Source organism: Schistocerca americana, chromosome 3, assembly GCF_021461395.2.
Source record: "Schistocerca americana isolate TAMUIC-IGC-003095 chromosome 3, iqSchAmer2.1, whole genome shotgun sequence".
Taxonomy (NCBI): Eukaryota; Metazoa; Arthropoda; class Insecta; order Orthoptera; family Acrididae; genus Schistocerca; species Schistocerca americana.
Window position 1 is genome coordinate 150,431,731 of NC_060121.1, and position 27,900 is coordinate 150,459,630.

Sequence of the window (27,900 nt, forward strand, 5' to 3'; positions counted from 1 at the left end):
TAGCATTTTTTCATCAGTAAGCCCACACTCACATCACATGTTCAAAACCATCTTTTGCGGACAAAAAATATTAGCTGAATGACATGATATAAACTACAGGAGGTTGGAATGTGTATGCCAAGATGTAATGATGAGTAGCAACAACTCTGAAATGCATGTTGTGAGCTGTAGGATAAGCCTGTTTGTGTTCTCCTCGGAGAACTCTCCCACCAGTTCCTTTCCCCGCTTCAGAACCTCTTTCTGCATGTGTTCATTGCTTGAAATTTGATTTGATTCATGTTTGTCTTCAGAGAAGTGAAAAGATGATAATATGTCAGGGGACTAGGGGTGTGGTTCAAAACATCCCAACCAAATGAGTCCAAGTGTGCCTTGGAGGCTAAGGCTGTGTGGGGACAGGTGTGCTGCAAGCACTCTCCTCTCATCAGCATTCTCCTCCATTTGTTTCAAATGCTCCTTTTGACATTTTTAGGCTCTCACAATAATACTGTGCATTGATGATCTGCTTTGTGAGGAAGTAATCTGACCAAATTGATGCCTTTTTTGGTCCCAAAACGGGCAAGGCCATGCCTTTTTGTCTGAAACTGTGGTTTCAAATTTTTTCACAGATGGGGAATTGGTGTGACACCACTGTGATGACTGTCTTTTTGTCTCAGGCCTGTAATGAGCTATCCATGTTTCATCTCTAGTCACAGTAGAGCTCAGAAGATCCTCACCTTCCAATTCAAGTTGCTCAAGAAGTTCATGGGTTCTATTGACCTGATTTTTCTTGTTCTGCTGTGTGAGCTGTTTGGGGACCAATCTTGCACTCACTTTAAGTTATCCCAGCATTTCACTGAGTATCTTGTATAAGAGAGTTCTGGAGAGTTGTGGAAACATCACAGAAATTTCATCCAGTGTCAGCTGATGGTCTTCACAAATAGATTCCTAGATTTTTTTTTAACCAACCCATCAGTCAAAATGGAAAGTCTTGCACTCCTCTGCTCATCATGAACATTTGTTCTGCCTCCACTAAATTCCGTACACCACTCAAACACACTCTTCCTGTTCATAACACCTTCACCATAAACCATTTTGATTCATGAAAAAATTTCAGTAGCTGTTATTCCTTCTGTGAGCAGGAAGTGGATCACACCACATGGCTCACACTTGTGATTTCTTACTGATATCTTTCATGCAACTGGATACTACAGTGTGAATTTATTTCCTACTTCCTTCCTGTGATGATTTCTCTGGTCATGGAATCCCCTTCTGTCAGTCAGTGTTGCCAATCCTAAAAAAAACATAAAACACATCCTGTTGTGGTCACGATACATTTATTTCCTGAACAACCCTCATGCATGAATGTAAAGAGAAGAAAAAAATGAGGAAAAGTGAAATGATATTATGAACAAAGTAAAAAAATTAAATATGACAGTGAAGAATAAATAGTAAGAGAAGGGGAAATAGTAGAAGTATGTGGAGTAGGGTAAAGGAGTGGAAGGGGAAGCCACCTGGTAGAATGTTGTACAGAGCACAATTTACCATTTGGTTTAAGAATAATGATAGAAAGTGGTATACATGAAATAGGTGTGAAAACACCAGGTTTCCAATGGCTTGCGTAATAGTAGGACAGAGATTTTGAAATTGGGATTTTGAACAGCACAACACTTTCTGGGGCAAACGTGCAATCTGATCATCATTTATTGGTTATGAACTGCAAATTAAATTGGAAGAAATTGTAAAAGAGTAGGAAATTACAAAAACAGCAGATGTGTAAATTGTAAGAACAAGAGGTTACTGTGATTTTCAAACAAAGCATAAGTTAATTACAGACTTAAACAGGGGAAAACAGTGCAACAGAAGATAAGTGCACAACTTTGATAATTGCATCAATGAAGCCAGCAAAGGATCAAATAGGCAAAAAGACAAAGCCAAGTTGAAACCTTTGGATGACACAAGAGATATTGTACCCAACTGGTGAAAGAAGAAAATATAAAACTGCAGCTGGGAAAGTGGGAAAGAGGGAATATGGACATCTAAAAAACCAGAGTGGCAGGAAGTTCAAAATACCAAAGCAGGTATTGTTAGAGGAAAAATGCAAGGCTGTAGGAGCATGCACATTTGTGGGGAAGATAGAAGCTACCTATGATAAAATTAGAGAGACCTTTGGAGAAAAGTAAAGAACCAATATGAATATTAAGAGCTCAGTTGGCAAGCCAGTATTAAACAAAGGGAAGACTGAAAAGTGTGAATTTATAGAAATTCTACAAGGGAAACAAATTTGAAAACAATGTTATAGAAAGGGAATAGGGTGTAGATGAAGATGAGATGGGACGTATGACTGTGAGAAGAATTTGACAGAGCACTGAAAGACATGAGTTGTCCCCTGGAGTAGATGACATTGCTGCAGGATTAGTGAGATTGTTACGAGAGGCAAGCATGACAAAACTATTCCACCTGATATGCAGGATATGTGTGACACATGAAATAACCAAGGACTTCAAGGAGAATCTAATAATTCCAATTCCAAAGAAACATGTTAAAATATATGTGCCGCATTTTTAAAATGTGACTACACCTACTCAGGCTGTGTTAGTTTTATTTCTAGACCATGCCCTCTTAGACAAATTATAGATTCACATATATCTTCTGAAGAAGGCTCAATTATTTGGGCTGAAACCTAGGTGAAGGTTGGTTTCATTACCGCAATCTAGGATGATAGTTTCTTATATAGTACTAAATTAGTTTTGTTATCTGGACAGCAGAGTAAGTGACAGTGGCTGAAGCAGAGAGGATATAAAATGCAGACACAGTAGCAAGCAAAGTACTTTCGAAACAGAAAAACATTGTTAACATCAAATATAAAACTGAATGTTAGGAAGTCTTTTCTCAAAGTATTTCTGTGGTGTTTAGCCTCATAAAGAAGTGAAATATGGATGACGAGAAGACAATAAAAATCTTTTGAAATATGATATTAAAGATTAGATAGGTAGATCACACAACTAATGAAGACGTACCGAATCAAATTGGGGAGAAAAGAAAATTTTGGCACAACTTGACTAAAAGAAGGGATTATTTGACAGAACATATCCTGAGGCATCAAGAAATTGTCAGTTTGGTAGTTGAAGGAAGTGTGGCTGTATAAACAGCTGTTTATGTTGTCATTGCAATCATTTTTGAAATATTTAGCAATTGTATTTACAAAAAGCATACTAACTTCCATCTGGTGGCTGTTTGATTGGTTGAAATGTGTGCTAATTAGTTGGGATGAGAACTGGAGGACGTTACAGATGTGGAAATGCTTAAAGTGCAGACCATCTATGCTTGCAGCTGTTGCGTTGAAAGTATGCAGGTTTAGAACATTTTTATACAAAATGACTTTTGTAGATTGAAATTAACATTTATTTAATGAAAAAGAAAACATGCATTGTTATGGGGTTCAAATATAGTGTGTTGATGAAACTTCGTGGCAGATTAAAACTGTGTGCCAGACCAAGACTTGAACTCGGGACCTTTGCCTTTCGCGGGCAAGTGTTCTACCAACTGAGCTACCCAAGCACGACTCATGACCCATCCTCGCAATTTCACTTCCGCCAATACCTCATTTCCTACCTTCCCAACTTCACAGAAGTTCTCCTGCAAAACTTGCAGGACTAGCACTACTGGAAGAAAGGATATTGTGGAGACATGGCTTAACCACAGCCTGGGGGATGTTTCCAGAATGAAATTTTCACTCTGCAGTGGAGTGTGCACTGGTTTTGAAACTTCCTGGCAGATTAAAACTGTGTCGGAGAGAGACTCAAACTTAGGACCTTTGCCTTTTGCGGGAAAGTGCTTGTTATAAGCCAGAATTTTCAGTCAGAGTTTTGAAAGTCCAATGACAAACAGACTTCGTAACTTCAGTAAGTATAAATCTTGTCTATTTATTATTTATAAAATTTATCAAAACTAGGAATGCAGGAAAAGGTTAAAGTTAAGAAATCTGTTATGTGGGGGAGTGCTAAAAATAGCAATCTGTATTCTACTATATAAACCACATACTACTTATATGATAACATACAGAGGTTATAATGGTCGGTTATGGCTTAAGGGACAACTATCACTACAGATTCTACTAAAAAGTCTTTAAAATTGTCTTAACCTCTAAAGATGTGTGATAAAGTGTATCATTTATATGTGAAAACAGAGACAGCTGTAGCTCATTTGCAATTGTTTGGAAAAGGTATGATATTCTGTAGTCTGTACTATAAAAGCAGATTGTAAATAATGGTAATCTTAAAACAATTCTTGAATAAAAGTATTTATGTTAGAGCTTATTTCTTGTTTCCTGATAATGTTATATTAAATCCTTTTTAGTAGAAAATTAGCAAAAGCATACCTTAACATTAGATTTCTTCAGTTCCATTTTGTTTACTAGTTTACTATTGTACACTTCCATCATATCTACGAAAATAAGTGATGTAGGATTAGTTTGTTCTTCTCATTTTATAGAATTTTTGTGTGTAAATGATGTTAAAGCCTTGTTTGGTATTACTAGATAGCAGTTGTCAAAAACACATATTAACTACTGAAACATTTTTATTGGTGAATATTAATAACATTTTAAAACCATTTTCTCTCTTTGCAGCTAAATTTTTACCTGGCTCTTGTTTATTTGGCTACACACATTGAATTACATCTTCTTTTTTCCCTTGTAGTTCCATATTTCTAATAACACTAAGATTATATTGCATTCTGTGCCAGGCTAGTGCCCATCAGAGAGAGGATGTAAAGCAGAATGAAGATAATCAAAATGCCTGGACAGTTCATTCTGGAAACAACCTAGATGCTATAGCTATGCCATTTCATTATATCCTTTATGTTTCTATCCCAGGAATGTTTACAGGAGAGCTACTGTTGAGTTTGGGAAGTGAGAGAGAGTTTCTAGAAAAATCAAGTTTTTGCTCAGTTCATGAGACATAATCAGGATGATCTGAATGATAAAGACAGAAATGTATAAATCTCTGTGTAATGCATGTCTTTATTCTGTCACAGAGTTTCATTTTGGTACTCACTTCATTGGAAATATGAAGTTTTTTATCATCTCAATTTACTCCTGCTATCTGTATTTAACTTTATGCTACTAAACTGCAAGTGTCAGTACATCTGTGTGTATGATACAGGTATAAATTCAGAAAACTGAAAACTCAAATTGTTTATTCTCAGCTGCCAGTAGTTCCAGTCAGTTTAATTTTTCTTAGATATGGGTGGGGTAATAACAATGTTGAAAGCACTTTAGCTGAAAATGTCTACTGACCTCAATGCATTTTCAATCCTAAAAGATTGTAAATGTAACTGCAAATTTATGATATTGTGTACTGAGCAAGCTGTAACAGAAGGCTGTAATTGTTTCCACTTTTGTGTAGGTTTTGGATGCTCAGCAATATTATGAAGCATGCCGATGGGATTATTGCTCTTGTAAATCTGAAGAGCCATGGAAATGTGCTTGTGAATCACTGGCAATCTTTGTCAGAGAGTGTATTCGCCGTGGCATCAACTCTGTGCAGAACTGGAGAGATCATGAAATGTGTCGTAAGTAAAGAACCTGTCAGAAATTGTTAAATAACTTTTATTCCGGCATTTCAGACAATATAACTTATTGTAAGAATAAAGTCATAACCATACAGTGTAGGCTTTCATGGTCAATGTCTATTTCAGTTAAAACTTCCAGGATGAGAGAGAATGTTTAATATATAAAACTATTCTACAATATTTCATCTCTTACCGTGGGAGACATCTAAGGAGGTAACTGCTGTTTTACCTCCAAGGATGTCTCCTGCAGCTGGAAATGAAACTTTATTAAATGGTTTTGTTTATCAATCACAGCCTCTCAGCACAGAAGTTTTAACTAAAATAATGTTATAGTTTTATACATGCTGACCTTACATTATCATGTTCTATAAATGCAGTTTGCATGCACCAATGTACTGTTAGAGTTGATTTTTATAGTTATCTTTAGACTAATTGTAGTTCTGCAGAAGTTATTGTAATTGAATTGCTTCAGTTGTTAACACTATAAATTACTGTATGTGGATTAGATATGTTGTTGTGGTAGTTGTTGTTATGATCTTCAGTCCAAAGACTGGTTTGATGCAGCTCTCCATGCAACTGCATCCTGTGCAAGCCTCATCATTTCTTTATAACTGCTGCAACATACATCCTTTTGAACCTGCTTACTGTATTCATCTCTTGGTTTCTGTCTACAGTTTTAACATCCCACACTCCTTCCATTTCCACACTGATGACTCCTTGGTGCCTCAGGATGGGTCCTATCAGTTGATCACTTCTTTTAGTCACATGCCATAAATTTCTTTTTCCCCTATTTTTATTCGGTACCTCGTCATTAGTTACAAGAGCTACCCAACTAATCTCCAGCATTCTTCTGTAGCATCACGTTTCAAAATCTTATATTTTCTTCTTGTCGGAACTGCCTATAACCCATGTTTCACTTCCATACAGGACTGTATTCAAGACAAATATCTCCAATAAAGACTTCATAACACTAAAATTTATGTTCAATGTTAACAAATTACTCTTTTTCGGGATGGAATAATGACAGTCTTATGAAAAGGATAAATTGCTACTCACCACATAGTGGAGACGCTGAGTCGCAGACAGGTACAACAAAACAACTTATAAAGAAGTAAGCTTTAGGCCAGAAGGGCTGCCTCTGATTTAGAAAACACTCACACACACACACACACACACACACACACACACACACACACACACACACACATAAGGGTTTACACAAATGCACTCATACACACATGTATGTGCGAGTTTAGCAGTCTTTTTGTTGTGCCTGTGTGTGACTCAGCATCTCCACTATATGGTGAGTAGCAATCAATCCCCTTTTCACAATATTGTCTTATTCAGAAATGCTTTTTGTGCTATAGCCAATCTGTATTTTATAGCCTCTCTACTTTGGCTGTCGTTGGTTATTTTTCTGCTCAAATAGCAAAACTCATCTACTACTTTTAGTATCTCATTTCCTAGTCTAATACCTTCAGCATTACCTGACTTAATTTGACTTCATTTCATATTTCCTTCTTCTTCTTCTCTCTCTCTCTCTTTTTTTTTTTTTTTTTTTTTTTTTTTTTTTTTTTTTTTTTTTTTTTTTTTTTTTTTTTTTTTTTTTTACAGGTCCTTTGCTGTCTCTCTGACAGAACTACAACGTCACTGGTTAATCTTAAAGTTTTTGTTTCCTTCTCAACCCCTCCTTCCATTTCATATCCTTTGTCTCTTATAACTGCAGTTTTGTTTCTTTACAATTTGTGTAAAAAACTTTTCTCTAAATCTACAAATGTTATAAACAAAGGTTTGGATTTCTCTAACTTTTCATCTGAGAAAAATTTGAGTGTTAATATTATCTCGCATTTGCATGCATTTCTTCAGAGCCCAAACTGATCTTTGCCCAACCTTGCATCTACCATTTTCTTCATTCTTCTGTAAATAATTTTTGCCAACCATAGCTTATTAAACTGATAGTTTGTAATAGTCACACTTTCCTTCTCAGGAATTGGAATTATAACATTCTTACAACCCGAGTATATTTTGCATGTCTCATATACAGGGTGTTTCAAAAATGACCGGTATATTTGAAACGGCAATACAAACTAAACGAGCAGCGATAGACATACACCGTTTGTTGCAATATGCTTGGGACAACAGTACATTTTCAGGCAGACAAACTTTCGAAATTACAGTAGTTACAATTGTCAACAACAGATGGCGCTGCGGTCTGAGAAACTCTATAGTACGATATTTTCCACATATCCACCACGCGTAGCAATAATATGGCGTAGTCTCTGAATGAAATTACCCGAAACCTTTGACAACGTGTCTGGCGGAATGGCTTCACATGCAGATGAGATGTACTGGTTCAGCTGTTCTATTGTTTCTGGATTCTGGCGGTACACCTGGTCTTTCACATGTCCCCACAGAAAGAAGTCACAGGGGTTCATGTCTGGCGAATAGGGAGGCCAATCCACGCCGCCTCCTGTATGTTTCGGATAGCCCAAAGCAATCACACGATCATCGAAATATTCATTCAGGAAATTAAAGACGTCGGCCGTGCGATGTGGCCGGGCACCATCTTGCATAAACCACGAGGTGTTCGCAGTGTCGTCTAAGGCAGTTTGTACCGCCACAAATTCATGAAGAATGTCCAGATAGTGAGATGCAGTAATCGTTTCGGATCTGAAAAATGGGCCAATGATTCCTTTCGAAGAAATGGCGGCCCAGACCAGTACTTTTTGAGGATGCAGGGACGATGGGACTGCAACATGGGGCTTTTCGGTTCCCCATATGCGCCGGTTCTGTTTATTGACAAAGCCGTCCAGGTAAAAATAAGCTTTGTCAGTAAACCAAATGCTGCCCACATGCATATCGCCGTCATCAATCCTGTGCACTATATCGTTAGCGAATGTCTCTCGTGCAGCAATGGTAGTGGCGCTGAGGGATTGCCGCATTTGAATTTTGTATGGATAGAGGTGTAAATTCTGGCACATGAGACGATACGTGGACGTTGGCGTCATTTGGACCGCAGCTGCAACACGGCGAACGGAAACCCGAGGCCACTGTTGGATCACCTGCTGCACTAGCTGCGCGTTGCCCTCTGTGGTTGCCATACGCGGTCGCCCTACCTTTCCAGCACGTTCATCCGTCACGTTCCCAGTCCATTGAAATTTTTCAAACAGATCCTTTATTGTATCGCTTTTTGGTCCTTTGGTAACATTAAACCTCCATTGAAAACTTCGTCTTGTTGCAACAACACTGTGTTCTAGGCAGTGGAATTCCAACACCAGAAAAATCCTCTGTTCTAAGGAATAAACCATGTTGTCCACAGCACACTTGCATGTTGTGAACAGCACACGCTTACAGCAGAAAGACGACGTACAGAATGGCGCACCCACAGACTGCGTTGTCTTCTATATCTTTCACATCACTTGCAGCGCCATCTGTTGTTGAAAATTGTAACTACTGTGATTTCGAAAGTTTGTCCGCGTGGAAAAGTACTGTTGTCCCAAGCATATTGCAACAAACGGTGTATTTCTATCGCTGCTCGTTTAGTTTTTATTGCCATTTCAAATATACCGGTCATTTTTGAAACACCCTGTATCTTGCTCACCATGTGGAACAGTTTTGTCATGCTGGCTCTCCAAAGATCTCAGTATTTCTGAGGGAATGTTGTATACTCCAGGAATCTTGTTTTGACTGAGCCCTCTCAGTGCTCTCTTGCAGTAACATTTCCCCTGTCTCATCCTCATCTACTTTCTCTTGCATTTCTATAACATTCCATTTTAGTTTGTTTCCCCTTTCTATATATTACTTCCATCTTTCAGCTTTTCCTGCTTTGCTTAGTATTGGCCTGCCATTTGAGCTTGTGATATTCGTGTAGCTGTTTCTCTGTTCTCCAAAGTCCTGTTTAATTTCCCTATACGCAGCACGTACCTTTCCCTTAGTTATGCATGTTTCTACATCCCTGAATTTCTCACATGGTCCATTTGCTACATTTTTATGTTTTCTCCATTTGTCAATCACATTCAACCAGGGGACCTGTATGGAGCTTTCACACTTTTGTAGTTTTAAATACTGACAGTATTTGGAATAATTGTAGTCATTGGGATAAGGGTAGTTGTGGGAATGAAGAGAAAACATCCTTAAAAACGTACTAAATGACATGAAACAATAATCATGAATTTATCATACATCCTTGTATACACATTTCCATCCACATATTTTTGAACAAAATTCTTTACCGAGCATTGCAATATCATGGGGTAAATGCAGGGGACCAGAGCAAAACTTTCACAGCTTTATAGTTGTAAATAATGACAGTATTTGGAATAAGTGTAGTTGTTTGGGTTAGGGTAGTTGTGGGAATGAAGAAAAAACATCTTAAAAAATCAACCAAATGTTGAAATAATAATCATGAATTTATGATATGTCCTTATGTATACATTTCCATGCTCATAATTTTGAACAAAATTCAATTATAGTAAGCTCATTAGACCATAGTAGCAATAAGTAAATTACACATCAAGGCAATCATGACAAATACTTTTGTCGTTTCAGAAAATATATTCATTAAGAAAACAACAGACAGAGATAATGGACAACCACAGTAGTCATGATTATTATCTACAACAGCGCTATATGCAGAATGAGCTTTTCACTCTGCAGCAGAGTGTGCACTGATATGAAACTTCATGGCAGATTAAAACTGTGTGCTGGACCGAAACTCGAACTCGGGACCATTACCATTCAAGGGCAAGTGCTCTATCATCTGAGCTACCCAAGCATGACTCACACACACCCTGTCCTCACAGCTTTACTTCTTCCAGTATCTCGTCTCCTACCTTGCAAACTTTACAGAAGCTCTCCTGCGAACCTTGCAGAACTAGCACTCCTGAAAGAAAGGATATTGCAGAGACATGGCTTAGACACAGCCTGGGGGATGTTTCCAGAATGAGATTTTCACTCTGCAGCGGAGTGTGTGCTGATATGAAACTTCCTGGCAGATTAAGGTTCACAAGAGAGCTTCTGTAAAGTTTGGAAGGTAGGAGACGAGGTACTGGCAGAATAAAGCTGTGAGGACAGTGTGTGAGTCATGCTTGGGTAGCTCAGATGGTAGAGCACTAGCCCTTGAAAGGTAAAGGTCCTGAGTTCGAGTCTCAGTCTGGCACACAGTTTTAATGTACCAGGAAGCTTCAGCACTATATGCAATTTAACCAGTCAATAAGTACTCTAAAACAAATAAAATGGTATTTGCACGAAGATAATATGAAAAGGGAGTCTCTTATTTGTGATTATCGTTGATGCGTTTTCCAAGGATTTTGACTGGGCTTTATCATTTTGCCTATTTACTCGTGTGCTGCCTTCACTGTTTCATCTCCCAATGCTACTCATTTGTCTTCTATTGCTTTGTTTACCCCTGTTTCAGCCAATTGGTGCCTAATCCTTTCGAAACTCAATAATCTCTATTTTTTCCAAGTTATTCAGGTTCCATCTCCTTAATTCATTCCCTTTCTCCAATTTATCCAGTTTTACGCTGCAGTACATAACCAGTAAATTATGATCAGAGTCCACATCTGCCATGATCAGAATCCACATCTGCCACTGGAAATATTTTTCGGTTCAAAATCTGATTTTAAAAGCTCTACCTTACCATTATGTAATCTATTTGAGTCCTTCTTGTGTCTCCAGTCTCTTCCACATATAAAACCTTCTTTTATTATTTTTAAACCAGTTATTACAAGTAACACTGATTAAATTTTGCTATGTTCAAAATTCTACCAGGCATCATTGTCTTTCATTCCCCCCCCCCCCCCCCCCCCCCCCAAATCCCTCCCCATCCATGTTCTAACAGTATTCTTCCTTTTGAATCCCACTCTCTCATCACAATTAAATTTTTGTCTCCCTTAATTATCTGAATAATTTCTTTTATCTTATCTTACATTCTTTCAATCTCTTTATCATCTCCAGAGCTAGTTTGCATGTAAACTTGTCCTATCGTGGTGGATGCTGGCTGTGATAATGTGTTCACCATGCTGTTCATAGCAGACTACCTATATTCCTGTTTCCCTATTTGTTATTAAATCCCATTCCTGCATTACCTCGATTTAATTTTGTATATATGACTGTAACCAGAAGCCCTGTTTTTCCTACTATTTCTAACATAAATCTATGCATAACCCCTTTTTAAATTCTGTAGCATACCTACCAGATCAAGGGATCTAACATTCCATGCTCCGACTCATAGACTGCCAGTTTTGTTGCTCATGATGATAAAATCATACTGAGTAGGCACACTTATATTGTGTTTAAACATTATTAATTACCTCAAAGAGAACAGTCTATTGATACACAGTCAACACTGATTTAGAAAGCATCCTTCTTGTGAAACACAACCAGCTCTTTACGTACACAAAGTGTTAAGTGCTATTGACAAGGGATTTCAGGTCGATTCTGTATTTCTAGATCTCCAAAAGGCTTTAGACACTGTACCACACAAGCGGTGTGTGGTGAAATTGCGTGCTTATGGGATATCATTGCAGTTATGTGACTGGATTCATAATTTCCTGTCAGAGAGGTCATAGTTTGTAGCAATTGATAGAAGTCATCAAGTAAAACAGAAATGATTTCTGGCATTCCCCAAGGTAATGTTATTGGCCCTCTGCTATTCCTTATCTATATAAATGATTTAAGAGATAATCTGAGCAGATGTCTGAGGGAAGATCAAAACAAATTGCAAAACGATTTAGGAAAGATTTCTGGCAGTTGATTCTAAATAATGAAAAATATGAAGTCATCCCATCCACACGAGTGCTAAAAGGAATCCGTTGAACTTTGGTTACACAATAAATCAGTCTATTCACATAAAAAATGTAGTTGGGAAGGCAAACCAAAGACTATGTTTTATTGGCAGAACACTTAGAAAATGTAACAGGTCTACTGAAGAGACTGCCTACACTCTCTTGGAGTACTGCTGCATGATCTGGGATCCTTTGCAGATAAGATTAATGGAGTACATTGAGAAAGAAGAGCAGTATGTTTTGTATTATCGCAAAATAGGGGAGAGAGCATCATGGACATGATACAGGATTTGGTATGGTCACTATTAAAACAAAGGCATTTTTCATTGCGTCAGAATCTTCTCACAAAATTTCAGTCACCATATCACCAACTCTGTCTTCTGAATGTGAAAATATTTTGTTGACGGCAACCTGCATAGAGAGAAATGAACATCATAATAAAATAAGAGAGATCAGAGCTCGCACCGAAAGATATAGGTGGGTTTTTTTTTTTTTTTTTTTTTTTTTTTTTTTTTTTTTTTTTTTTTTTTTTTTTTTTTTTTTTTTTTTGGGCCATTCATGAGTGGAATAATAGAGAAGTATTGTGAAGTGTTTTGCAGTGTGTCCATGTAGATGTACAAGGGACAGATTCTGAGAAAGACAGCCCAGTTCCTTAAGCTCACTGGCATTAAAGAAAACACTTGGTTCTAAAAATTCATTGTGGCCTTGAAACAATTACAAGAATTGTTTTATAAAGGTTTTAAGGACACTGTCAATCTGGCATCGGTTTTCAGGCTGTTCTTGAGACCATTTGCCATTTCAATTTACAGTGCCCCCGTGCATGTGCAAATGTAACTGACTGACCTGGAAGGTAATTCCAGTTTTAATGACAAATATTTTTACATTAAAACTGTCTTGGACATCTACATTGCTTTCCTCATGTAGACTCTCCATAATGAGGTTGCAAAAATTCTACAGCATTTTAATCAACATATTTGTGTGAAAGACCTTTTTATGATTATGTAACTAAATTATGTCACGATTACGTGGCAACTTGAGTGCGAAACTCTGGACACTCTGGCCCAAGCCTGGCCCATGAGCCAAAATCTTGGCTGCACTTGCCCTGTGTCTTCCATACCAACTTCCATTTTTTGCTCAATTACATTATCAGATAAGTCTGCCCACTTTAGTGGCCTCCAGTATAATCTTTCCACCTGTCCACTCTGTTCTCTCTGTTCCCTTCTCTGTGTGTAGCAGTGAAATTCCTGTTGCACTCTTAATGTTGATGTCCTTGCTGTTAGTTTCAGTGAAGATTGTGTTAATTTTTCTGTATTCTGAATCAGTGCTTCTGATGACCATTTCTTTTTTTATTTCTTCACCTCTTTGATGCAGCCATTTCACCTCAGTTTCCTCACACTTCCTATTTATTTCATTCATAAGTGACTTGTTGTTGTTGTGGTCTTCAGTCCTGAGACTGGTTCGATGCAGCTCTCCATGCTACTCTATCCTTTGCAAGCTTCTTCATCTCCCAGTACCTACCGCAACCTACATCCTTCTAAATCTGCTTAGTTTATTCATCTCTTGGTCTCCCTCTATGATTTTTACCCTCCACGCTGCCCCCAATACTGAATTGGTGATCCCTTGATGTCTCAGAACATGTCCTACCAACCGATCCCTTCTTCTAGTCAAGTTGTGCCACAAACTTGTCTTCTCTCCAATCCTATTCAATACTTCCTCATTAGATATGTGATCTACCCATCTAATCTTCAGAATTCTTTTGTAGCACCACATTTCGAAAGCTTCTATTCACTCCTTGTCCAAACTATTTATCGTCCATGTTTCACTTCTACACATAGCTACACTCCATACAAATACTTTCAGATGTGACTTCCTGACACTGAAATCTATACTCGATGTTAACAAATTTATCTTCTTCAGAAACGCTTTCCTTGCCATTGCCAGTCTACATTTTATATCTTCTCTGCTTCGACCATCGTCAGTTATTTTACTCCCCAAATAGCAAAACTCCTTTACTACTTTAAGTGTCTTATTTCCCAATCTAATTCCCTCAGCATCACCCAACTTAATTTGACTACATTCCATTATCCTCGTTTTGCTTTTGTTGATGTTAATCTTATATCTTCCTTTCAAGACACTGTCCATTCCGTTCAACTGCTCTTCCAAGTCCTTTGCTGTCTCTGACAGAATTACAATGTCATCGGCGGACCTCAAAGTTTTTATTTCTTCTCCATGGATTTTAATACCTACTTCGAATTTTTCTTTTGTTTCCTTTACTGCTTGCTCAATATACAGATTGAATAACATCAGGGAGAGGCTACAACCCTGTCTTACTCCCTTCCTAACCACTGCTTCCCTTTCATGCCCCTCGACTCTTATAACTGCCATCTGGTTCCTGTACAAATTGTAAATAGCCTTTCCCTCCCTGTATTTTACCCCTGCCACCTTTAGAATTTGAAAGAGAGTATTCCAGTCAACATTGTCAAAAGCTTTCTCTAAGTCTACAAATGCTAGAAACGTTGGTTTGCCTTTCCTTAATCTTTCTTCTAAGATAAGTCGTACAGTCAGTATTGCCTCACGTGTTCCAGTATTTCTACGGAATCCAAACTGATCTTCCCCGAGGTCGGCTTCTACCAGTTTTTCCATTCGTCTATAAAGAATTCGTGTTAGTATTTTGCAGCTATGGCTTATTGAACTGATTGTTCAGTAATTTTCACATCTGTCAACACCTGCTTTCTTTGGGATTGGAATTATTATATTCTTCTTGAAGTCTGAGGGTATTTCGCCTGTCTCATACATCTTGCCCACCAGATGGTAGAGTTTTGTCAGGACTGGCTCTCCCAAAGCCATCAGTAGTTCCAATGGAATGTTGTCTACTCCGGGGGCCTTGTTTCGACTCAGGTCTTTCAGTGTTCTGTCAAACTCTTCACGCAGTATCGTATCTCCCATTTCATCTTCATCTACATCCTCTTCCATTTCCATAATATTGTCCTGAAGAACATCGCCCTTGTATAGACCCTCTATATACTCCTCCCATCTTTCTGATTTCCCTTCTTTGCTTAGAACTGGATTTCCATCTGAGCTCTTGATGTTCATACAAGTGGTTCTCCTATCTCCAAAGGTCTCTTTAATTTTCCTGTAGGCAGTATCTATCTTACCCCTAGTGAGATGTCTCTGCATCCTTACATTTGTCCTCTAGCCATCCCTGCTTGGCCATTTTGCACTTCCTGTGGATTTAATTTTTGAGATGTTTGTATTCCTTTTTGCCTGCTTCATTTACTGCATTTTTATATTTTTTCCCTTCATCAGTTAAATTCAATATATCTTCTGTTACCCAAGGATTTCTACTAGCTCTCGTCTTTTTACCTAATTGATCCTCTGCTGCCTTGACTACTTCATCCCTCAAAGCTAGCCATTGTTCTTCTACTGTATTTCTTTCCCCCATTCCTGTCAATTTTTCCCTTATGCCCTCCCTGAAACTCTGAACAACCTCTGGTTTAGTCAGTTTATCCAGGTCCCATCTCTTTAAATTCCCATCTTTTTGCAGTTTCTTCAGTTTTAATCTACGGCCATAACCAATAGATTGTGGCCAGAGTCCACATCTGCCCCTGGAAATGTCTTACAAGTTAAAACCTGGTTCCTAAATCTCTGTCTTACCATTATATAATCTATCTGAAACCTGTCAGTATCTCCAGGCTTCTTCCATGTATACAACCTTCTTTTATGATTCTTGAACCAAGTGTTAGCTATGATTAAGTTGTGCTCTGTGCAAAATTCTACCAGGCGGCTTCCTCTTTCATTTCTTACCCCCAATCCATATTCACCTACTACGCTTCCTTCTCTCCATTTTCCTACTGCTGAATTCCAGTCACCCATGACTATTAAATTCTTGTCTCCCTTCACTATCTGAACAATTTCTTTTATTTCATCATACATTTCTTCAATTTGTTCGTCATCTGCAGAGCTAGTTGGCATATAAACTTGTACTACTGTGGTTGGCGTGGGCTTCTTATCTATCTTGGCCACAATAATGCATTCGCTATGCTGATTGTAGTAGCTTACCCACTTTCCTATTTTCCTATTCACTATTAAACCTATTCCTGCATTACCCCTATTTGATTTTGTGTTTATAACCCTGTAGTCACCTGACCAGAAGTCTTGTTCCTCCTGCCACCGAACTTCACTAATTCCCACTATATCTAACTTTAACCTATCCATTTCCCTTTTTAAATTTTCTAACCTACCTGCCCGATTAAGTGATCTGACATTCCACGCTCTGATCCGATAAGTGACTTATATTTATATATTTCTGAAATTCCCTGAATGTTTTTGTATTTTATTTTTTCATCAAACAATTGAAGTATTTCTCCCGTTACCCAAGATTTTCGCTGTTACCTTCCTTGTACCTATGTTTGTCTGCTCAGCTTCTGTAATTAAACAATGTAAAGTCTAGATTGGAATATCAACATTCCACGCCCTCTATCCTAACACCTTCTCCCAACTCAAGTCCCCTCATCATCATTGTGCACTGCTCTCTGCCAATGCACCCACTGATGTTTTCCCCTCCTCTGATCCTCTACTTTCTACTCCCTTTTTTCCCCCTTTCCTCCCTATCCCACAGCCTTCCGAAACTGCGCCAGGTGCCTTGTCTGCCGCCTCTAGTGTCAACACACTTCATCACCTGGCACAGTTTCCTTGTCCCCCACATGTATCCTACTTTCCCTTCTCTTTCCCCATTCCACAATGGATATATGCTCCTGTTTGACAAGTTTCAGTCAGTTCTGAGCAGCCAGTGATGGCAGTCATATGTGTGTGAAGTGTGCTTGCTTGTGTGTATGCGTGTGTTGTGATTTTCTTTTCTGATGAAGGCTTTGTTCTAAAGCTTAATGTGTCTCAATCTTTTCATTGTGCACTTCTGTGGTTGCCCATTTCAGAGACGTCCATTCTTCTTCAACTGAATTGCTTATTGTCGTATACATTGTCACAGTACCTGTAACTGCAGAGAATTTCAAACACATTTCATTGTTCCTCAGTATTTCAGTATCCCACTTTTTTCCTCAGTGATTTATCCACATGAGTCTCTTATTAAATTTAAACCTACTCATCATTATTAAATTGTGATCTGAGTCTATATCTACTTCTGGATGTGCCCATTTCATTGTTCCTCAGTATTTCAGAATCCCACTTTTTTCCTCAGTGATTTATCCACATGAGTCTCTTAAATTTAAGCCTACTCATCATTATTAAATTGTGATCTGAGTCTATATCTGCTTCTGGATGTGCCTTATAATCCAATATCTGTTTCCAGAATCTCTGTCTGTCCATGATGTAACTTATCTGAAATCTTCCCAAATCTCCAGGCCTTTTCTGTGTACACCATCTTCTCTTGTAATTTCTGAACAATGTTTTCACTATTACCAACTGAAATTTAATGCAGAACTCAATTAGTCTTTCTCCTCTCTCATGCCTACTACCAAGCTCTTATTCTCCAATAACTCTTTCTTCTATTCTGTCCCCTACAACCATGTTCTACTACTCCATGATGTTTAGATTATAATTTCCACTGTATTCTTAATTATCCATTCAGTGTCCTCCTCATGTACTTTATCTCTTTATCTTCAGATTGTGGCATTGACCTGTATATGTGAACTACTGTCGCTGACATTGGTTTGCTGTCGATTCTGATGAGAAGAACCCTATTTCTAAACTGTTTACAGTAACTAACTATCTGACCTAATTTCCTATATACAACAAATCCTACTCCCATTAAATGTGTTTTCTGCTGCCTTAGATATTATCCTGTCTGACCAGAAATAATTATCTTCTTTCCATTTCACTTCACTGACCCCCACTATATCCAGACAGAGCCATTGCATTTCTGTTTTCAGATTTTCTAGTTTCCCTACCATGAAACTTCCTGGCAGATTAAAACTGTGTGCCCGACCGAGACTCGAACTTGGGACCTTTGCCTTTCGCGGGCAAGTGCTATACCATCTGAGCTACCAAAGCACGACTCACGCCCGGTACTCACAGCTTTACTTCTGCCAGTATCTCGTCTCCTACCTTCCAAACTTTACAGAAGCTCTTCTGCGAACCTTGCAGAACTAGCACTCCTGAAAGAAAGGATATAGCGGAGACATGGCTTAGCCACAGCCTGGGGGATGTTTCCAGAATGAGATTTTCACTCTGCAGCGGAGTGTGCGCTGATATGAAACTTCCTGGCAGATTAAAACTGTGTGCCTGACCGAGACTCGAACTCGGGACCTTTGCCTTTCGCGGGCAAGTGCTCTACCATCTGAGCTGCCGAAGCACGACTCATGCCCGGTACTCACAGCAGAGTGAAAATCTCATTCTGGAAACATCCCCCAGGCTGTGGCTAAGCCATGTCTCCACTATATCCTTTCTTTCAGGAGTGCTAGTTCTGCAAGGTTCGCAGAAGAGCTTCTGTAAAGTTTGGAAGGTAGGAGACGAGATACTGGCAGAAGTAAAGCTGTGAGTACCGGGCGTGAGTCGTGCTTCGGTGGCTCAGATGGTAGAGCACTTGCCCGCGAAAGGCAAAGGTTCCAAGTTCGAGTCTCGGTCGGGCACACAGTTTTAATCTGCCAGGAAGTTTCATATCAGCGCACACTCCGCTGCAGAGTGAAAATCTCATTCTGGAAACTTTCCCTACCATGTTCAAACTTCTGACATTCCACATTTTGACTTGCAATGTGTTACCCTTTCACTGATTATCTAATCTCTTTCTCATAGTTGCCTCCCACATGGCAGTCCACTCTTGAAAATATAAATGGGGGAGTAATGCAGAATATTTTGCCAGTGGAGGAATCTCATGACACTTTTTCAATTATGGGTTGCATGTTCTCTGGATACACATTGTGTATCTTTAATGCAGGTCTTTCCGTTGCTTTCTGCATTCTCATACTGTTGATAATTGCTCTTCCACATTTTTGGAAGTTTCCCACCTCAAAGGAAAGAGGTTGCCCTGAAACTCTGTCCACTCATATGCCCTCTTTGCCATTGGTATAACTAGGGTGACACCTTATACCAGAAGTTTTTTGCCACTGTTGCTGATAATTTTTATTCAAAATTTAAGCAGTCATTGGCTTCAAACCCAAGACCTATGACAAAACACTGCTCCTGGATCACACATACATTTGCCCCTCAGACATATTATTAAGACCATTTGGTAAGACGTATGCTACATTGCATCCCACATTGCATCATCTCTAAAGTGTGGCTTTGTGAAGGCATCCTCCACATACACTGTTATTCTCATTTAAATCTTGTGTTTGATTTCCTATTTGATTATGACACTCCCTAGATTGCAGATGAAAGCCAGACAGATATTTAACTCACAATGAATGCAGTACTGATGATGATCATTACATTATTGCTATGGTTGTTATTGTAATTACTATGTTCATTATTTCTCATAACAAGTAAAAAGGCTAATGAATCAATTGTCTCATGGCAAATTCTCATTACTTAGAGATCAGACTGTCACCACCTTTCTTTGTTGTCTTATTAATTTCTTCCTATCTCATAAAATCACGTTCTTAACTCATATTTGCTTACAAAACTTGAAGAAAAACCAACTGCTCTCACTTCCTGTGCATCAGACAATAGAATGAAAATAAAGATAATTTTAAAACTGAGCCAACCACGGCTAAAATAGTTATACAATACTGATTGAAAATTCATCCTGTAAATAGTTTTTTAAACATAGGTGTTAAAACTATTAAAATATAAAACTGAATGAAATGTGCAATAGTCCACTGCAGCTGTATTTATTCAAGTTGATTAGAGACGCACGCAACCAGTTTGACAACTTTTAAGTTGCATCTTCTGGTGTATATAAATGCTATGTCATATGATATAGAGAGTAGTTGCAGAATGCCGCAGAGTAACATTTGACAAAGTTCTCAGGCCTCCTCAATTGATTAAAACTGTCATCAATGCAGAACATCATGTCTAGGTTAAAATAATGAACTCTCATCACTTTACCAATGAAAATATGCTCGTCTCGGGCTGTGCCAAGCACTGCCTGTTGCTTGTCATACACCGACAGGAACATATTTTAATTGGTAAAGTGATGACAGTTTGTGATTTTAACACAGCCGTGACATTCACTATTAGTGATGGTTTTTATCAATTGAGGAGGGCTGAGAACTTTGCCTAGTCTCACCAACTGTTACTCTGCAGCGTTTTTTAACTGCTCCCTGTATCATATGACATAGCATTTATATACACCAGAAGACGCAACTTAAAAGTTGTCAAACCGCTTGTGTGAGCCTCTAATCAACTTAAATAAATACAGCTACAGTGAACTCTTGCACATTTCATTCAGTTTTATATTGTAATAGTTGTAACACCTATATTTAAACAACTATTTACAGTATGAATTTTCTATCAATCCAGCAGAACAAAAATAGTTTAGACAAGAGCACATTCCAGATTTTTCTACTGATGTACTTACATTTATTTTGTCAGTGTAGGAAGAGGACAAATAATCTTTCCACAGCCAACCAGCTAATTTAACTAACGTACTGATATGACTTTTTCAGCAATGAGATGCAGCAATGGCATGGTGTACCTGCCTTGTGGCTTGTCATACCAGGTGACATGTGGCTCTGTGGCTGCTAACAGATCGCTGACAACACAAGAAGTGTGTGAGGAAGGCTGCTACTGCCCCCCAGGCACACTGCTTCACCAGGGATCATGTGTCCCACCTGAGCAGTGCCCCTGCCAGCTTAGGGGCCGTTCTTACAAGCCAGGAGAAACAGTGCCCCGTGATTGTAACACATGGTAAGTCTGCAGTAGGGCATTCCATTTTCAGCTAGCTTTACAGGAGTTAAAATTATCAACACAAAAGACCAAGGTTTTCAGTTCTTATCAACTGCTAACAGAAAGTCATTTCAACCATGCCATTCCTGTATATGTAGTGGAGACAGTTTTCTTTGGAAACATGTAGATATTATTTGCACTGAAAGAGGAAAAATTAAACAAAAGGGTGGCATTTGTTCCTTACACCAGTTGCAAATCATTTGTTTAAGAATTACTCTTTATTATTGTCAGCACTGAAAGAGGAAAATTTAAAAGAGGAATCATCATAATAAATGCAGTATTGCTTTTGACTCTTCTTTTTCCTATCACCTAGTGTCCTTTTTGAGATAGACTACTGGGAAGCTTGCATTTCTTACACTAGTTGCAAATCATTTACGTAACTGTTACACTTTTTTAACTGCCTTGTTGAGCTGTTAAGGAAACTACAAATTCTGGAACCTCCAAGTTACACATTGTTTTACACATGTGTTCGTGGGAACTCTGCTGCTATTTCTCTGTACTTCAGTGTGGTTGGTTGGTAGAGAACCCTTTTGTGGCCTACAAACTCAAGTATGTTCTCAATTTATGTTGTGTTTCTAATGATAATGTAATTTATATGGTAGAAGGAGAATGATAATACAATGGGTAAAACAGTGGAATATTCCGAGAGACCCCTTCACCATATTCTGAAGTCACTGCGCCAGTGTACAGATTTATAAACAAGGATTTAAGCATTGTGGATCAGCTTTCCAACAGCCTTACTTTTTACTCATCCCCCCCCTCCCCCCCCCCCTCTCTCTCTCTCTCTCTCTCTCTCTCTCTCTCTCTCTCTCTCTCTCTCTCTCTCTCTCTCTCACACACGCACACACACACACACACACACACACACACACACACACACACACACACACAGGCAACTGAACCACACTGCGAGCAGCAGCACTAGTGCGTGATGGGACTAGTGACTGGTTGGGGTAAGGAGGAGGCTGGACAGGGAGGGTGAGGGATAGTATGGGAGGGGTAGCGGACAGTGAAGTGCTACAGGTTAGATGGAGGGCAGGGGAGAGGGGGGTGGGAGAAATAGTGGAAAAGGAGAGGAGTAAAAAGACTTGGTGTGATGGTGGAATGACAGCTGTATAGTGCAGAAGCATTCACTGACTGTAATTATCTTCCCACCCTTGTACTAAAACAAATCTCCCGTGCCTTATCTTTCCAGTCTCCCACCACCTCCCAAAGTCCCTCCGTCCCATCACAGAGGCGCATTCCCCTCGTAGCTCAGTACCACCCAGGACTGGAGCAACTGAATTAGATTCTCTGCCAGGGTTTCGATTACCTCTTGTTGTGCCCTGGAATGAGAAATGTCCTGCCCACTATCCTTCCCACCCCTCCCACAGTGTTATTCTGCCATCCTAACAATGTATTCGTCCATCCATACACAACCCCTGCTCCAAATCCCTTACCTCATGGCTCAGACCCCTGTAATAGACCTAGATGCAAGACCTGTCCCATACATCCTCCCACCACCACCTACACCAGTCCGGTCACTAATTTCAACTATCCCATCAAAGGCAGGGCTACCTGTGAAACCAGTTATGTGGTCCACAAGCTAAGCTGCAACCACTGTGCTGCATTCTATGTAGGCATGGCAACCAACAAGCTGTCTGTCCGCATTAATGGCCACCGACAAACTGTGGCCAAGAAACAAGTGGACCACCCTGTTCCTGAACACATTGCCAAACATAATATCCTTCATTTCAATGACTGCTTCACAGCCTGTGCAATATGAATCCTTCTCACCAACACCAGATTTTCTGAATTGCGCAGGTGGGAACTTTCCCTGCAATACATCCTACATTCTCGTAACCCTCCTAGCCTCAGCCTTTGTTAGTGACTACCCTCACCCATTCAGCCCCTACCCTGTTCCCATTCCAGCACTACACAGCCATCACTCCACCACCACTTCCAGTCTTTTTATTTCTCTCCTTTTTTGCTACTCCCCTCCGCCCCCCTGCCCCCTCTGCACCTCTTCACTGCTCTCCGTCTAACCTAGTGCTCTCTAGTGGCCAAACACATAACTATTAGTGCTGAAATGGACATAAACAGTGTTGTATTTGAAACTACCTGGCAGATTAAAACTGTGTGCCGGGCTGAGACTCAAACTCGGGACCTTTGCCTTTCATGGGCAAGTGCTCTACCATCTGAGCTACCCAAGCACGACTCACGCCCCGCCCTCACAGCTTTACTTCCGCCAGTACCTTGTCTCCTACCTTGCCCATGAAAGGCAAAAGTCCCTGAGTTCAAGTCTTGGCCCGGCACACAGTTTTAATCTGAAAGGAAGTTACATATCAGTCCACACTCCACTGCAGAGTGAAAATCTCATTCTAGTGTTGTACTTTTTCGAAGGTCCCTTTTTAAGTATCCGAGCATACCTGGGATTTTAAGTTTCTGTCAAAATAATAGAACAAGATAATTCGGGATTTTATGTTAAGGGGTTAACAGCCTCTGACTTTCACCTGCTAAGGAATTTATGATTCCTATCAAGTGGTAATGGTAACTGTAGATTGATATTTTGTATACCATTTTGAATAAGGACAGAATCTATTCACTGGGAAAATGTTGGACAAGTGCATAGGCTTAAAATGACAGTGTTAAAAGTAACACCTTTCTTATCTGATGGTCAAGTCTTCAGACCAAGAAATTACCATCTTGCCCTTGCATATGGTTATTCAATGCTCAAAGTATCCATTGTATGGTAAGTGGTTGCCATTACTCAACCAATTGTCTACATTCCACTACAGATTTTTCAGTATCATATTAATCAAGGCAGTTATCCTTAGAACAACAAAATATTCATGGTGCAGAGAACAATTATGTCAGCTTCTGTCACTGAGTGGGCAACATGTCTGATTGCCCAGTAGAGCACCTGACTTCAGTTCCCAGTGCTACCAGGGATCTGTCCTTGGTGGGAGAACTGGAATAGGGTGCACTCTGTCTCATGACAGCAACTGAGGAGCCACATGAACGAGAAGTAGCAGCTCCAAGGTTGGGAAAACTGACAAACCCAGGAGAGTGGTGTGCTGACTCTTGTGCCCTTCCATGCTGCATCCAAATAACACCATATGGCAGAGAATGAAACAGCAGCCAGTTGGCATTGCATGCTCTTCTGTTACCCTGTTTTTTCTTTCTCCTTTGTCCCTCTCTCTTTTTTTAAAATAGCTTGCATCATGTAGTTCACTGTTTGGTTTTTTGAATTTTGTGTCATATTTGAGTCTTGATATAATTACTCTAAAAAAAAAAAAAAATGTACCACCATGAAGGAATTATCTGAATGGGATGGAAACCAGTAGATGTGATGTACATGAGCAGACAAACAAATAATTACATTTCAGAAAAATTGGATGATTTACTCAAGAGAAAGAGCTTCACAAATTGAGCAAGTCAGTAACATGTTGGTCCACTTCTGTCTGTTATACAAGCAGTTATTCAGCTTTGCATTGGTTCACAGAGTTGTTGGAAGTCCTCCATAGGGATATCGCACAAAATTTTGCCTAATTGTCATGTTAAATCGTCAAAATATCAAACTGGTTGGAGGGTCCTGCACAAAAAGTTCTAAATGTTCTCAATTGGGATGAGATCCGGCAACCTTGCTGGCCGACACCTGGCTTAGCAAGTGCGAACACAAGCAGTAGAAACACTCACCATGCACAGGGAGGCACTATCTTTCTTAAATGTAAGTCTGGGATGACTTGCCCTGAAGGGCAACAAAATGGGCCATAGACTATTGATCATGTACCATTGTATTGTTATGGTGCTATGGAGGGCAGCCAAATGGCTCGTGGTATGAAATTAAATGGTACCCCAGATCATTACTCCTTGTTGTTAGGCCATATGGTGGACAACAGTCATGTTGGTATCCCACCACTGTCCAGGGCATATCCAGACACTTCTTGGTTCATCATCAAGACTCAGTTTGAAGCGGGGCTCATCACTGATGATACTTCTACTCCAGTGAGTTAGATCTGAGGCCAAATGTGCCTGACACAATTGAAAACAAACTTGTTAGTGTACGCAGGTCAATAGAAGTGTGTGTAGGGGTACTTGAGCTCAGCTCCCTTTCAGTGAGGCACCTGTTAATAGTAGCTCCAGTTGTATGTCGGATTGATGATAATGAGCATCTGGGGCTCTGAGAGCCTCTCCAACAGCTGCGTGGTCCTCATGTTCTGCCATTTTATTCAGGTTGACCAGTTCCATCTTGATGCTATGTTTGGCCATAATTCACTCATTCCTGCCAACATTGTTGAATAGTGGCATCATTCCTATTCAGATGTTGAGTGATTTGCCAGTTACTCCAACTGGCTTGTCTGAACCCAACAGCATGTACTTTTTTTAAATGCTGACAACTGTGTTTGTTGTTCACATGCCTGTCTGCAAGGCATACTGACTGTCCAACAGAGTACACAGAATGATATTTGTCGACCCTTTTATGCTCTAGTATCAACAGGTTTCCTGTGTACTTTCCTTGTCAGCTGCGTGATGAAATTGCTCTGCAGTGTCACATATTCATCCATTGGCCGTCAAAGTTTACGATTTTGCATTTGCTGGTAATGCCTGTCTGAATATCAGTTTGTGACCAATTTTCATAGTTCTTTTATAGTGAGTCATTTATTTTCTTATAGTAATTGCCCTGCTTCATTTTCTCCCTTGTATGTTCTACAATACAGGCAGTTCAGCAACTCTCTTAGTGCTGTTTAGAGACAGTAGGTTATCTACTGGCACTACATTTCACCCTCTCACTTCTCTCACTGTCGTAAACCATCCAAATTCAATATTATTTGCTACACCTCATCGCAGTCATGTATATAAAATAGTTTCACTTAAGTCTCAGCATTCGTACATCAAGGCAAGAGGTAAGGAGACATCTCCATTTAGGGTTTCTCAGCCAGCATGCAGTTTTACTTTTGCTATCTCTGAAAATATTTATGGTCATATCCTCAACATCTCTGTGGATATGGGTACATGTTTTAATGTGTTAAATTATTTTCTAAATAACTTGAGATGTGAGTCGAAAATGAACGTAAACTTATTTATAGTTCCAGTTAATGGTGATGTTTCCAGTACTTAGTGCTTTGACTGTTTTAGGTGTTTGTTATTTTATTTAAATAAGTACAAAAACATTTTGAATAATTGACCTCTTCATGTTTCAGCACCTGTGTAGCTGGTCAGTGGGTGTGCACACAGACACATTGCTCTGCTCGGTGTGCATCTGTAGGCGACCCACATTATGTGACATTTGATGGTCGTCGTTATGACTTTATGGGAAAATGTTCATACCATCTTGTGAAGGGAGCTGATTTTAGTATTGAGACAGAGAATGTTGCATGTGCAGGATCCATTTCTGAGGTTAGAATCAATTACATTTAATGCTGTATATGCATATGAAACACATCATACCTTATATCTGTTAAAGTCTATGTCACTGCTACTTAACTGTAAAATTTTTCCTTTCATATGGTATGAAAACACAGACAATTCTCACAGTTTTTTTTAATTAATCATCATTATCACCAATCATTAAACTCTGTCTTCTTTGTTCCACCCTCAAGTATTTTTTTTTGTTTCCATCTTTTCTTTGGTTTACCAGTCTCTTTTGTTTTTTGTTATAGTTCAACAATGAGTTTGGTGTTGCAGTTTTTTGTGTCTTTGTTATATGCTTTTGCCATATTTCTTTTATTTCACTGTTCCTTCATTTGGATTAAATATGTTTAACTTCATTTACCTTATTATCAAGTAATGTGTAACTAACTGCTTCTTTCAGAAATCTCATCTGTGCCCTTTCTACACAAGGAAATGGCTTAACGGAGAGCCATCCTTCTTTGTCATTTTTCTGCCCTGTAACTGCACTTTTCACTTTAATGCCTGATCTGCTTCAGTGTTTTGTTTTTCTGCCTCATGATCCATCTTGTGTTGTATTTGTTGCTTCATGCATTTTTATTCATTTTATATATTCTCTGTGAATAAGTACTGCACAGTGTAATTGCTAAAATAAACTACAGTTGTTCTATCTGGTAAAAAATGCTTCACATAATCTCATACATAAACAGATGTCTTATAGATGTCTATCAAATTGATTAGTCAGATGTATCTTATGAAACAGTAACTTGAAATGGTGCACGTCTAGTACACAGTCAGTGTAATATTTAATAAGAAATCTACCATGGCCTCACATCTTGTCTTTTTCCCTTAGATTTTAGTTGTTTGTCAATTCTATAGATACACAAACTGAGGTGATAAAAGTCATGGGACAGCACTATGTTCATACACCGATGGTGGTGGTATTGCGTACACAAGGTATAAAAGGGCACTGCATTGCCGGAGCTACTCAGGTGATTCATGTGAAAAGGTTTCGGACGTTATTATGGCGCCACGACTGGAATTAACAGATGTGGTAGTTGGAGCTAAACATATGGGACATTCCATTTCAGAAAGCGTATGGAATTGAATATTCTGAGATCCATCATGTCAGGCATGTGCCAAAAGTGCCAAATTTCGAGCACTGCCTCTCACCACTGACAACATAATGTCTGACAACCTTCACGTAGGACTGAGATCAATAGTGTCTATGTAAAGTTGTCAGTGCTAACAGAAAAGCAAAACTGCATGAAATAATCGCAGAAATCAATGTGGGACATACGAGGGATGTATCTGTTAATACAGTGCAGCAAAATTTGGTGTTAATGGGCTG

The 27,900-nt window shown here is 39.2% G+C and overlaps 1 protein-coding gene across 1 annotated transcript in view; it reads left to right on the forward strand.

The window, feature by feature from the left end:
- LOC124605103 (hemocytin) overlaps positions 1-27,900 on the forward strand; it is a 569,639-nt gene that overhangs the window by 134,266 nt on the left and 407,473 nt on the right. The window contains exons 14-16 of the mRNA XM_047136554.1: positions 5,385-5,550; positions 20,900-21,140; positions 26,363-26,558. Coding sequence (XP_046992510.1) covers positions 5,385-5,550; positions 20,900-21,140; positions 26,363-26,558 — 603 coding nt within the window. The remainder of the gene's footprint in view (positions 1-5,384; positions 5,551-20,899; positions 21,141-26,362; positions 26,559-27,900) is intronic.